This window comes from Panthera leo, chromosome D3 (genome assembly GCF_018350215.1).
Source record: "Panthera leo isolate Ple1 chromosome D3, P.leo_Ple1_pat1.1, whole genome shotgun sequence".
Lineage (NCBI taxonomy): Eukaryota > Metazoa > Chordata > Mammalia > Carnivora > Felidae > Panthera > Panthera leo.
Genome location: NC_056690.1, coordinates 86,303,727 through 86,317,158, shown reverse-complemented (window position 1 = coordinate 86,317,158; position 13,432 = coordinate 86,303,727). Strand labels below are relative to the sequence as shown.

General features: G+C 39.7%; 1 protein-coding gene across 7 annotated transcripts in view; it reads left to right on the top strand.

Moving 5' to 3' along the window:
- The window catches only part of CD226 (CD226 molecule), an 87,259-nt gene extending 77,469 nt beyond the window's left edge, over positions 1-9,790 (top strand). For all 7 annotated transcript variants that reach the window (XM_042910493.1, XM_042910496.1, XM_042910498.1 and 4 more), the window contains 3 exons: positions 1,620-1,722; positions 6,262-6,322; positions 8,668-9,790. In XM_042910493.1, coding sequence (XP_042766427.1) covers positions 1,620-1,722; positions 6,262-6,322; positions 8,668-8,781 — 278 coding nt within the window. In that variant the 3' untranslated portion in view covers positions 8,782-9,790. The remainder of the gene's footprint in view (positions 1-1,619; positions 1,723-6,261; positions 6,323-8,667) is intronic.
- The last annotated feature ends 3,642 nt before the right edge of the window (positions 9,791-13,432 follow it).

The following is a 13,432-nucleotide window of genomic DNA, read 5'->3' as shown; positions in this document are numbered from 1 at the left end:
TAGCTTTTCCTCTTTCCATCATAGTTGGACAAAAGCCATTCTTAGACTGGATGTATGTGCCAAGTCTGTAAAGTTCACACAGTTTGCTACTTTTATTCACCTTACGGTTTCAACAAGTTTGAAAAATGAAAATAATATTTATGAGTTGACTTGGTTTCTCTTTGCAGGAAAGCTTACAAAAGAATGTGTGGATGTGGACTTTGAGCCCCTATCGTGAAAAAATTGCAGCTACATAGTGGGTCAGGAAGGAAGAAATAATCCGAGGGAAAGATCAGGAAGACTCTAATGAAAAGCATGATTTGCAGGTTGGCATGGGATGGCAGATGGCACGGAGTCTCGGGTCGAGCACCGGGCTTTAATTTCAAGGTTGGAGGGAAGTCGTGCCGTTTGTTTGCCAGAGCTGGCCCCTTCCTGCAAGAAGGGAGACCGGCAGGTGCGCCGTCCCAAAGAGGCGTGGCGGTGAGGACAGCTCCCGGGTTCTGATTCACTCCCATTCTGGGCAACAGCAGATATTGATGGGGTTTCTTCTCCCGGGAAGGAGCTCTGTGGGAGGCAGTGGGTGAGGTGTATCACGGGCAGGAGGACCTTTTAAAGATAAGAGGCTCTCTGACCTCATCGGAGATCTTGCTCCTGAGTGACGTTTCTCTAGTGGTTTGTTGCTTAGTTGAATACGACCTCATTAGAGTCTCACCACAGTTCTGGGATGTGATTAGGACTGTTGTCATTGTCATGGCTTGACAAACGAGGAAAGGCAAACACAGAAGGTTAAGGAATTGGCTGGAGGTCACACAGCTGAGGAGTAGCAGAGCCAGGAAGAGAGCTGCAGGTTCCTGGACCATGTTGTTTGTCCTTAACACTGAGCTGGGGTAACATAGTTTTTCAGAGTACTTCTTATCATTAATTCCAACTGAATGAAAATGTTTCTTAAATTCTGCGTATAAAATGACACTGTCGTGTGAATGTACTCAATATATCAGTCTTAAGAAGTATCTTCGTTTATGTACTCTTTTGATAGTTTTCTTTTTCTGCAGAAGATTTTGTGTATGTGACTGGAGTGCATTAGAGTGAGTGATATCTGTCTCAAACATACACTCTTTCTGTTCTCGTTCGTTTTTTAGTTTTTATTTTTAATTGAAGTATGGTTGACATACAATATTACATGAGTTTCAGGTATATGGTAGAGTGATTCAATAATTATGTACCTTAGGAAATGGTCATCATAACAAGTCTGATTACCACCTGTCACCATTGAGAGTTACTAAATATTATTAACTATATTCCATGCACTGTACTTTTCATCCTTGTGACTTACTTATTTTATAACCCGAAGTCTGTAACTCTTAATTCCCATCACCTTATTTATTCTTGTTCTTCTTAAGGTGCTAAACTCAGCTGAAACAAGGAACTAATAAAACTCTGTGAGGAGCCAGAAATGTTTAGGAGACTCTAAAATAAAATTGTCTCTTCCTCTTATCTCATCCTGCTTTTTCATTGGACTCTTTGTTCTGAATTGTTACTCTATTTGATCAATGGACCCTTTCCTCATTTTCCCACCTTCCTTTTTTTTCTGACTTGAGCTGAGTTCCTAATTCCTACTGTATATATTTTTTTCCTCCTAGGTAAAATGGATAACCAATATACCCTCTTTGTGGCTGGAGGAACAGTCTTATCGTTGCTGTTTGTAATCCTAATGACCGCCGTCATTGTCATTTCTTATAGAAGGTGAGTATTGCAACCCATCTGGAATCCAGTTTCCCCTGATTCTGATCTGAGGGGCTCTCTGTTAATAACCCAGCAGTTGGTCAAGCTGTCTTAGCCCTCACATACACAAGTATTTTTCTTACACAGAGGAGGAGAAGTAGTTGTGGGTAATATCAGGGGAGAAAGCTAGAATCGTTCACTTAAGAATTAGTAGGAGCTGCTCCCATATTAACAAAGCCTTCATATCCTGGGGAGGCAATTGCCTGGTGCCTCTGCTCTGTCTCCTGTGCCATCTATCTTACTCCTCCTGCAAGGAAAAGAGGCTGTTGGGCAAGGGGTGCTGCGTGTGTGCGTGAACGCGCATGTGTTATGGAGAGGGGAGAGGAAGAGAAGGAGGGATTCTGAGAAGGGGAGGAACAAGGTTGCGCGGCAATGATACCTTCGTGTATTCATTCATCAAGCAGCTATTTCGACAGTGGCAAACAAGACATGATGGGGTGCACATTCCAATAAACAAACAACATAGTTTTAGATGGTTGTAAATTCTCTGAAACGAGCAGTGTAGATACTATTCCTGAAAAATTATTGAGGAAGAGAGGTGTTGGAAGGGGCTAACTTAGAGAGAATATTTGGCCATTGACCTCGACTAAAGTTTCCCACCTTTTACTGTCTTGCAGCACACCTGGGGATTTTCTAGGATATTCTCGGTTGACGCTTTCTTCCCTTTCTTGCTGTCTTACGTTCACCAACTCACTTGTCTATGTGTTTGTTGCAATCTTAGCTGTAATCATATTGAGTTGGAATTACTCTTAATTCTTACGTTCCAACTAAAGTGTTCTCTTCTTAGGGGAGGGAAGGAATACATCTATCTCCACTCTTCTCCTCTACCCCAGCAATATTACCAAGCACACGCACACGCACACATGCTTGCACATGCGTGTGTATTAGTAGGATGTCAGGTAGGTTTCTCTGTCTCGGCTCCATATCCCGGCCTTACCTCTTTGGAGGGTTGTATCACTGCTCGCTGGATATTAGTGAATGCTCTCCGGCTGCTCCTGTCTTTCTAACACATCTTTTCCGGTTGCTCGTCTAACAGCTAGACTGATCATGTCCTTCCTGTTTAAAAGTCACTAACCCTGTATCAGACGTACCTGTTGTTCTGACCCCCATCTAATTAGTGGGACTCCAACCTAATGTTCATTCATATTTTCTACTTTACTCCCTCTGATGTTGACAAATTTTGTTAAAACTGCAAGTCTTGAAAAAAATTAAAAAAATTTTTTTTAAATGTTTATTTACTTTTGAGAGAGAGAGAGAGAGAAAGAGACGGAGGCATGAGCAGGGTAGGAACAGAGAGAGAGAGGGAGACACAGAATGTGAAGCAGGCTTCAGGCTCCGAGCTGTCAGCACAGAGCCCGATGCGGGGCTCGAACTCACGGACCGCGAGATCATGACCTGAGCCGAAGTCAGACGCTTAACCGACTGAGCCACCCAGGCGTCCCTAAAAAATATTTTTAGAGACAGAGCATGTGTGACTGAGGGGGAGGTGGGCGGAGAGGAAGGGGGAGAGAGAATCTTAAATAGGCTCCGTGCTCGGCGTGGAGCCCAACTCGCGGCTGGGGATCATGACCTGAGCCGAAATCAAGAGTCAGATGCTAAACCGACTGAGTCACCCAGACGCTCCAAACTGCAAGTCTCATTATGTGAACGCACCTGATGCTCTTTCTATTTGATATGCCAACAAAATGCTGTTTCCCCATGTTTGGCCTTACCCCTGTGGATCATTCCAGGCATGGGACACATGTCTCCTTTGGGAGGTCTGTCCTGGCTCTCCCTCCCTGCAAAGAGACATGATGTCACCATGCGGAATCACATTATAGTCTTCTCTGCTGCACCTCACAGCCTGCTTTGTAGCTTAATCAATTTTGTGTCTGTCCTCCCTTCTGTTCATAATGACAGGGACTGCGTTTTGTTCATTTCTTAGCGTTTGATAGCAGTTAGCACTAATCTTTCCAAATAGTGGGTGGTCAATATGTGTTTGTCTAATTAAATTGAATCATGAAACTGCCATTTTCCCTTTCTCTCCGTCATGGGCTGCCCTCAAGTCTTTTTCCCTGGTCAGAAATTAGCAAATTGAGGGAAGGAACCCAGGATGTCAGTGACACTGAGGATTTTTCTAGTGCTTCACCCTGGTTGATGAAAAATGCGCTGAGGGCCGCTCTGACAGCAGGAGCATCCGGGAACACGGGCCACATGGTAGGACAGAGTGGGTGACAGCATGGATCTCCGGAGGGTCACAGATGTTGGACATGACGGATTTAGCTTCATGAAAATGCATCACTTTTACATGAATAGCTACACTGAACTGTAGAATATATTGTCCCACTTGGTCAAATGTGATAAAAAGATTAGTGGGCTTGAATGCATTATCATGGTCGCACATCACAAAGGAAGACGCATGTACTCTTTCTACCTTGTTGCCCGTGCCTGTGGTTGTTACTTGGAATGGAAAGGTTTTGAAAAATGCCCCAAGGGCTTAAACAATGGCCTTCAGAGCTCTGTCTTGGTGACCGTTTAAAATAATCCTGCCGCTCCAGGTGTGCTGACCTGGGGAGAAGCCAGAGGAAATCGCAGTGTGCCTGAACGAAACTGAGTCCTTCCCCCCGCACCCAGCACCTTGTAGCCTGTGTATATGGGGGTACGGGGGCTTTTCCCACACCTCTCTGCTCCCAGTTTGTGTTGCTTCCAGTTAGAGATCAGAATGGTAACGTTACGAAGTGAATGTGTTTGGTGGCCGTGCACGGCACTGGTTAGGCTGGGCGGGAGCCAAAAGATAGTCTCTACATCGACACCTGTGTTTATAGGAAGAAATTTAATGTTCAGTGAGCAGAACGCTAGACACTTGTTTTTACTTTTGTTGTCCACTTCGATGTTCCCGACAAATAGGCTACTTCGCTTTGCCTGAGACTCTCCTGGTTTCAGCGCTGAAAATCCCTCATCCCGGGGAAATTCTTTAGCATCAAGCCAACTAGAATGGTTGCTCAGCCTAGAACAAACCACAGTGTTTACTGCCTTTATTTCACACGCGAGGGGACTGAACTTTATAGATGCAAACAATTAGCGAATTGCTGAGCACGAGTTAAACACAGACCATCTGACTCTAAGCTTCGTGTTCTCTCTCCTTCATGATATTGTATACTCTAGGCTTATGCCAACAACACATATATGTGGACCTCTTTGGGAAAATTAACTCTGTATTATGATATAGCAAGCCTTGTGAAGCACGATTTAACAAAATATCCAAGGTGATAGCTTTGCTCCCTTATTTGTAAAAAGAGGGTAGTAATAGCATCCGTATCACAGGTTTCTTTTGAGGAGTAAGCGATTTATATGAAAGACCCGGAAACATGACTTTCACATAATAAACTTACACATCAAAAAATTAAATAAATTAATTGTATAAAAGAGACTTCGTAAGTAAGCAAATGCACACAGACTAAGATAAGTTTGTGATTACATTGACACAGTAGGAGGATCTCATAGCGACTAGAAGAGAACAACATCCGTCATCTGAACAACCTTTCCTTGGAGAGAGACTAGCTTGGCTGGTTTTTACACTTTCCATGAAGGCATTACAACTTCATCTTTTTGCATAAAGGCAAAAAGCCCTCCTTTTTTGCATCTGAGGCACCTCCTTTATGGTCTGATAAGAATTTTTTCTTTAGGGAGATGAAAAAAAAGATAGTCTTCATCTCCCCATAATAACTATTTTCATACAGTTGGATAGAGTAATTTCAGGTACTGCATTCAATTATAGTAGCCTTCTTTTCTTCTTCTCTTGAATTTTCTCTTCAAAGACTCCACCTGAAGTTAGGTTTTTATAGTTTTCATTGGAACGGTGGAGAGTTTATGGACTGGCATGGCTCCAGATGGCCCACTGAAGTGCAGTGACACGATTCCAGAAACACCAGAGCCTAATAGTCATGAGGGAAGCCTGTGGATTCGAATTCTAATACTACCACTAACCAACCATGTGATTTGGTTCAAATTGCCTCAATTTCCCACTCTGTTACATATAGGGTTTTTGGTGAAAGCTAAATAAAATAATCCATAGAGGAGGCTTAGTAAAACACCTGGAAGTTTCTATAAAGCTTAACTCGATTATCCCTGGCATCTGAGAAGTTACACTGTTGGCATTTAAAATAAAGTTTTTAATTGTGGGAAATCTCTAAGCCCAGGATTATTTGGAGAAGTCAGTAAGCTATTTATGTAATAATTCCCTATGAACCATTCTTTAGTAAGCTCAGTGAGATTAATTACTAATGCATACTGGCTGGATATCCATTTAGATGCCTTCACCATCTGTGGAAGATAAAAAATGAAAAATTGGGTCAAGGAAATTTTGAGTAGGTATGTGTAAACCAACCATAGATGCTGCTTCAACATATTCATAAGGGCATGTGGGCTGGGCTACAGGTAAGGTATAATACTCTACTGTATGCAATAATACTTGTGTTGGAGTATAATATGTTAGTGCTTCTATTGAATATGTATTTTCAGGAGAAGGAGACAGAACAGAGGACTGTTTAAAGAGCACAGAAATAAGGATGCACAGAACAAGGTAAGTTTTCTCAGAACTGTCATTTCCCCTGCTTTTGCGCATCGTAAATGTCCTGTAGAGTCAGTCCGTTTTGCAGTCAACAATCTTGTTGTGATTTCAGTACCCTGGCCATGGACTTGCCTGTAATTCCAGTATCACCCCTTTGAAGAGACACTTGTTTTCTGACCTATTTTCCTATTATTAATGCCCTTTGAAACAGTTTGCTTTATATCAGTACAAATAAAGGTACAATCACAGCGATATCATAAGAATCAATACTGTGCATTACCAATATCTGCTATTAGTTTCCTAAGGCTGCCACAGCATAATTATCCCAGAGGAGGCTACTTAACCAACAGAAATCTATTCTCTTGCAGTTTGGGGGGTTTGAAGTCCAAAATCGAGGTCTCTGCAGGATCTGTTCCCTCTGGGGATGAGAGTCTGTTCCACACTTCTCTCCTGGCTTCTGGTGGTTGTTGGCAGCCCTCGGCATTCCTTGGCTTATGGACTCATCACTTCAATCTCTGCTTCTGTCTTCACATGATATTCTTCAGTGCATGTGCGTGCACATGCGTATCTGTCTTCCCTTTTTATAAGGACATCGGTGGTATTGGACTAAGGGCCCAGCTTACTTCAGTATGACTTCGTCTTAACTAATCACACCCTCCACAACCCTGCTTCCAAATAAGGTCGCATTTATGAAGGTCTGGGAAGGGCATAAACTTTGGGGGGATACCATCTGACCTAGCATAGGGCATAATAATATTTTTATATCGTAAGGTTATTGTGAAGATTACATTATACCACGTAAAAGACCTGAGGCGTAGAAAGCACATTAGAAAGATGCAGTGCTATGGTTTTCATTATCATTATTATGGTTTTTATTGATTTATTAACTGAAGGATGCTCAGATTTCTGACAGGCTGCAGAATTTTCACTCCACCTTCCCCTACAGATAAAAGGGATGCTTATTTTCATGTTCATTTTCTCCACTATTTGTCAGATATTCTCTTTAACATATATTATTCTGTTTACAAAATTTCACACTAAAACATTTCTCCAAGTGTTATCTGAAATTACATCCCTTTCTCTTTAATTTAATTATTTGCCATTGAATTCTACATGGCCAAAACATCAAGTAATGAAAAGTTTCTGACAATCTAATATGTGTGCTTCAGATTTCTTTGTTACCTATTTATCTATTGGTTGAACTTTTTTCTTCTTAGTTACTCTCTACACAACAAAAAATGTTTCTGGATAATTCATGGCCGCCTTTTTGACACTAAGTGGAAAGACTGAGGAAGTCCTGTCTTGTGTCATCTGCCACTCTAGCAAGCAATTAAATAGTGCTCTGTCATACACAATTGTGGGAGTCCCTCCTTTGTCCTTAGCTGATGTCCACTCAAGCCAACCTAAAACCAAATTTATTGCTGTGAATTTCAGAGGAGCAAAAAGCTTTGCAACTTCCTTGCATTAAGTGTTCAACTTGTTCAGACTTCTGTAGAGTAATGATATTTTGAACGATGGTTAGGAAGTTAGATAATAAGTTGGATTGTGATCGAGGAAGAAGCTAGACCTGCCTGATTGTTTTGGGCCTGTAGGCACGCTATGTAAGGAACAATTGCACTGCAACATTCCCTCTGCTTTTTCCTTGCACCCGTTGGAACCAGTCGCAATTTCCAAACTTCTCACCAAAAGACCTCTCGCTCTTCTCTTCCTTCTCTTTCTCTCAATTTCTCTCTCTTACCCATGCCTACATATTTTCTGCCAAGTCAAAGTGACTCGATTAGGGTAGAGAATATTAATGATTATGTAACATCGTTTTGGAAGTAATGCCACTTTATTTTGTTAATTTCTTTTATTGCGTTTAGTTGCTTATTTTCAAGACATGACACTGTGTACTTTAAAAGTATTGTTTATTAAAATGTTGATTCAACAGAAATTATTGAGTGTCCACTATGGGAGATGCTATATTAGACTTCCATATAAAAATGAGAATAATTGTTCTTTTTTTTTTTTTTTTTTTAATTTTTTTTTTAAACGTTTATTTATTTTTGAGAATAATTGTTCTTATCAAAACAGCCTAGGACACTGAGAGAGAGCTCTAAGTCTGAACGGGTATTTCATAATCTATAAAATATAGCAAATGATGATCTAGATTAGTCTCCTGTTGCCTTTCACTCTGAGCCATGCAGGTCAAGAATGTGATTTCTCATAGAAGTTCAGTACAAGGAAGAGACTGCTTTATGAAGTTAATCACAATAGATATTTGACGTAAATTGTGGTTGATTTAAGAGATTTGTTTTGGGTATCTTTGTCAGCTGCTGAAATGCAGTGAATCATTGACATTCTGTCTGTCTTTCTAGGCAACCAACAACTACAGAAATCCCATCTCTACCAATCAGTCATCGGATTGTGCAAAAGAAGATATTTATGTCAACTACCCAGCCTTCTCTCATAGACCGAAGACTAGAATCTAAGCTTTTTCCTGGATCTGAGCAAAACTTATGGTGACTGTTACGTACATGGATCTTAATATAATTTCTTCCCACTACTCAGTGCCTATCCAGGATACCAGTTAGCTACATTTATTTAATTTGATAGGAAAGATACTTTATTACCTAGAGAACATTCTTAACAGAAATGTTTCAGAAAACCTGACTCTAATTAGCTTAGACATGAAGGGAAACTTACTGAATCATGTAATGGAACCATCCAGGGGAGATGAAGCTTCAGGCAGGGGTTATTCACAAAGGTTTAAATGTCTTGTCTAGAATGAAGTATGGGCATACACCTGCCTCTGGATTCCCTTTTGTGGTATTGGATCCACTTTATTGGTGTTAGCCTCTTATTCAGGCATTTCCCTTGTGTATCTAAAAACCCTTGGCAATTCACAATCCTTGTTTCTGCCTGGTGGAGAGGTTACTTCTCTGATAGAGCAAACAGATTTGGTTATTTGTGCAGCATTAAACAGGCAACATGGCCAAAAAAGATGGAATCAAGGGTTTAAGTCAAGGGTTCACCTCTAGACCCAGGAGTGGGGCCAAAGCACATTACTGGGAAATTCAGAGTATCATTAGACGAGGGAGACGGGGCCCGGAAGCTGAACTGGTTACCAACAAATGTGAACAGCAGTGCTGTTCTGAGACATCTCTTGTTAACCAACTAAAAAGAGAGTATGTGGATGGGTGTGAGTTAGCTCTCCCTCTCCTCACTTTAAAATCTGCTATATCAGCAGAGTTCAGAGGAGTACTTGGTAGCAGAACAAATGAATGGTCAAGAGGAAGATGAATGTGACAGGGAAATCTCTTCCTTTTGTATTATCAAATAAAGTAATCTCTGATCCTGCATAGAATTCTTGCCCCTCTCCCTGGCCTAGCTTTAAGAGCAAGTGTAGCAGAAAGTCCAATAGTAACTTAATGTTTTTGAATTTTTCCACTGTTGAGAATTATTAAAAAAAATTTTTTTTAAATGTCCACTTATTTTTGAGAGGGGAGGGGAGGGGCAGAGAGAGGGAGGCACAGAATCTGAAGCAGCCTCCAGGCTCTGAGCTGTCAGCACAGAGCCCCATGCGGGGCTCAAACTCACAGGAAGTGAGATCATGACCAGAGCCACCCAGGTGCCCCAAGAATTATTTTTAATATGTATATGCTCTCAGAAGAGTCAGGCATCTAGGCATTATTGATTTTTTTAAATAACTATGTGAAATCTGAATATGAGAAAAAGAATGTTAGCTGGAGTGTGGTTTGGGTTGTAGGGTAGAAACGTGGGGGGAGGAAATACTAGAGCGCTATAAGGAAGGAGGAACAGGGAACAAAGAATGGAAACATACAGACAGAAACTTGTCTTGCTTCATAGTTTGGCCAAAGACAACCCTAGTGATGTCACTACAGAGCCATTAGTGGCCTTATGCCATTGTCCAAATTCTAGGTGGAGGCCAACAATGAAAAGTATTTATGAAACTAAATGATGATCATGGCCACCTTGAAAGCGCAATGGTCGTTACCAAAGACACCGATCATTCATGTCTCAAATGTATTTATTACTCATCTCTGAAAGATTCATCACAAAACTGCATCGAAGGATCAAAGTTGTAGACTTTTTTGTGATAATTTTAAGTGAACCCAAACCAAACTCTCTCTGTTATCTAGGCAGATTCTAAACTGTAATTTACAGTTTTAAGCAAGTCAGTCGGTGTTTTATGATTATAGCTTAACTACTATGCATGCTAGATAGTGCAATAACTCTGTGAATTACAGAAATTGAGTGCTCTACCTGTTTCAGAAGGGAAGAAGTAAAAATGACTCCTTCTCAATTGTACTTACATCCATGTATTTAGCTGTTATTTTTATTTTGTTTGCTTAAAGATCTTTATATCTAGATTCATGAGGTATTTCCAGAAATATATAACACAGTCAGAAGGTAGTTTACAAGGAAACAATTCTACTATTTTGTTAACTATATCAGATTTATAAAGGTTTCCATGGCTGAATCTGTCAGTTTGCATGGTGAAGCAAACTTAGCATCATTTAAAAGATAAACGATTTCTTTTTCCTAAAAGTCAAAGACAATCAAAATGACTTTCTGGAAGATTCTGATGACCAAATTCTCAATGACAGATATGAGTGAGAAGTAAAACATTTCTACCATTGCAATATGAAATGTGAATGGAAATGTGAATCCCACTTTAACAGAGAAAATGATCACGGGGCTGTTAGGTGCACAGTTCAGCCAGAGACAGCTGTCCTGGTGGTTTCACTCATGGAAGACTTTTGTAGTAGGGCTTCTAGAACATTTGCAACCTGTTTTCCCATGGATGCTTTACTTTCTCCTTAATCTGTCACTCAAAATATTTATGAGGACTATATACTCTGCCCTTCTTCTTCCTGTATTCTTCCTCTGAAGAGCGTGGGATCTTTCAGGGATTTGGAGCCCTTCTAAGTCCTCCTGGAATTTCTCTGAACCCCCTGCTGGTCCTGTTACACTCTTAGCTGTTCATGCCGATGAAATTCTACTCACTGATTTTCTTTCTCTGGACATCTTTGCTTATTAGCAAAGCACTTTCATGGTTGTGTGTTTAATAGTATTCCTAATTTGCTAGAGTTTTGTAACTCTATGTAATAAATATATAACTATACCTACTATATATATACTACATGGTATATATATAGTATATTGTGTGTGTGTGTGTGTGTGTGTGTGTGTACACAATGTATATATATTGTGTGTGTATGTGTATGTATGTGTGTGTGTGTGTGTGTGTGTTGTACCTACTGTGTGTGTTGTACCTAATCTGTTGTACCTACTATTCCGGTTGTCACTAAGGAAACAGATCAAAACAGATCCGCAGAATAAAAGGTCAGAATTGAATTAAATTATGTTTTAAATCTTTTTTGAAAGGTGCTACTTAGGAAGGAAGATGCTTCCTGAGATTCTTTTTTACATATATAATTTATGGTGATATGTAATACGTTACATAAAAATCTGTGTTTCCTTTGAATGCCATTATTTGAATATTTACATTAAAGAAACTGATTAAAGGGAAGGGCTGTGTAATGACGAGGTAGGTTAAGTTTGTTAAATGTCATTAGAGTAAACAGTTTGGTCAGGGAAAGAATGCATGCCATTAACTTACAATGACTAGGTATTGATTATATTATCGCCAGAGAGACCTTGAGACATTATTTAAAAGACTTTATGCACACTGAGAAAATAGAATTGAAATTTCATTAGCTTGTAATTATGCTTATGGATGGAAGACAATGGATGAAGCTGTATTCTTTAGTTATTAAATATCAAATTTATAGGATATTTTAAGTAATTCATTACTAAAATATACATATAACTTTAAAATACATTGGTTATCAGTTTACAAGACAAAGAAAGATAAAAATAACTTCAATAAGTTTACTTTCACCGTAAACATTCAAGTGATATTGGTTTATATAGAACTATGTTAAATAACACCTACAGTTATAGTAATTTGTAGAGTCCACACTGTAATTAGAAATTACTGTAATCAAAATGCTTCTCCTGGATTTATAATAATGTGCTATATATTCTCTGCTGCTTGTGTGAGATTTCAGCAAGATTGGAGGTATTGCACAAGTCGATGTTTATAAAGTTCAGGTCGAGGCACTAAAACTGGGAGTGCGGTATTCGGCTACTTTACACAATAGTGAAAAAGACATGTTTGAAAACTATAAAATGACACAAACCTATAATACTATTATTTATCATCATTAGTTTGGCCACTATTAGAATGTGGTGCCTAGAAAGTGTTGACCTTCACATTCAGGCTTTTGCAGAAATTAATATATTTTTCCACTAGTCTTTTCACTGGAATGATTCTCCGCCAAGTTTCTAGGCTCTTATGCATTTATCTGAAAAATAAAAACAAGTGTTTTTTAAAAACTTTTCTATTGCTAGTGACCCGTATGCAGAACGGTGGCTTCTAGATTTCATCACAAAGCTTTCTAAGGGAATTTTACGAATCTTCAAGGTTGGTTTACATATTACATAGTATTCCAGCTTCAAAGCACTAACTGTGTTGTAAGACGTTGTAATAAAAGACCTAATCCGGGGACGTGTGTGCTAAATGTCTGCAATCATTTCCATTTATTGCCTGTTGTCGCTGTTTGAATGAAGTTAGGTCGGTCACCGTCATTACAACATTTGGCCCAGTGTTATGTGTAATTTCAGATTCTCTGCTTTTGTAGGGAGTGCAGTGTCCTTGACATACTGTATTCTGTTTGAAGGGATAAAGCGCCGTGTTGCACCATCGTGAGTTTTATTTGCCATCAAAGGATATTAGGGAGAAAATCCCACAGGGTAATAGAAACATGAGGAGTTAAGTGCAGAACAAATTCAGAACACCAAGTATTGAAATAATCCCGTATTAATACAAATATTTTGGAAGGATGGGCTGGTGGGAAATGTATGCACGTGAGGTGAGTTTGTGGAAAGGAAGGCATCTGCATCAATAAACAACGTCTAAAATTGAAAAAAAAGATATAGAAGTGACGGAAGCATGCTACTCAGAAAAGCAGAGATAAAGTTATCGGTGGAAGTGAAATGTGTTGTCTCAATGGAGGGAAAATGGGAAGGGCAGGAAACAACCCGTTTTGCAAA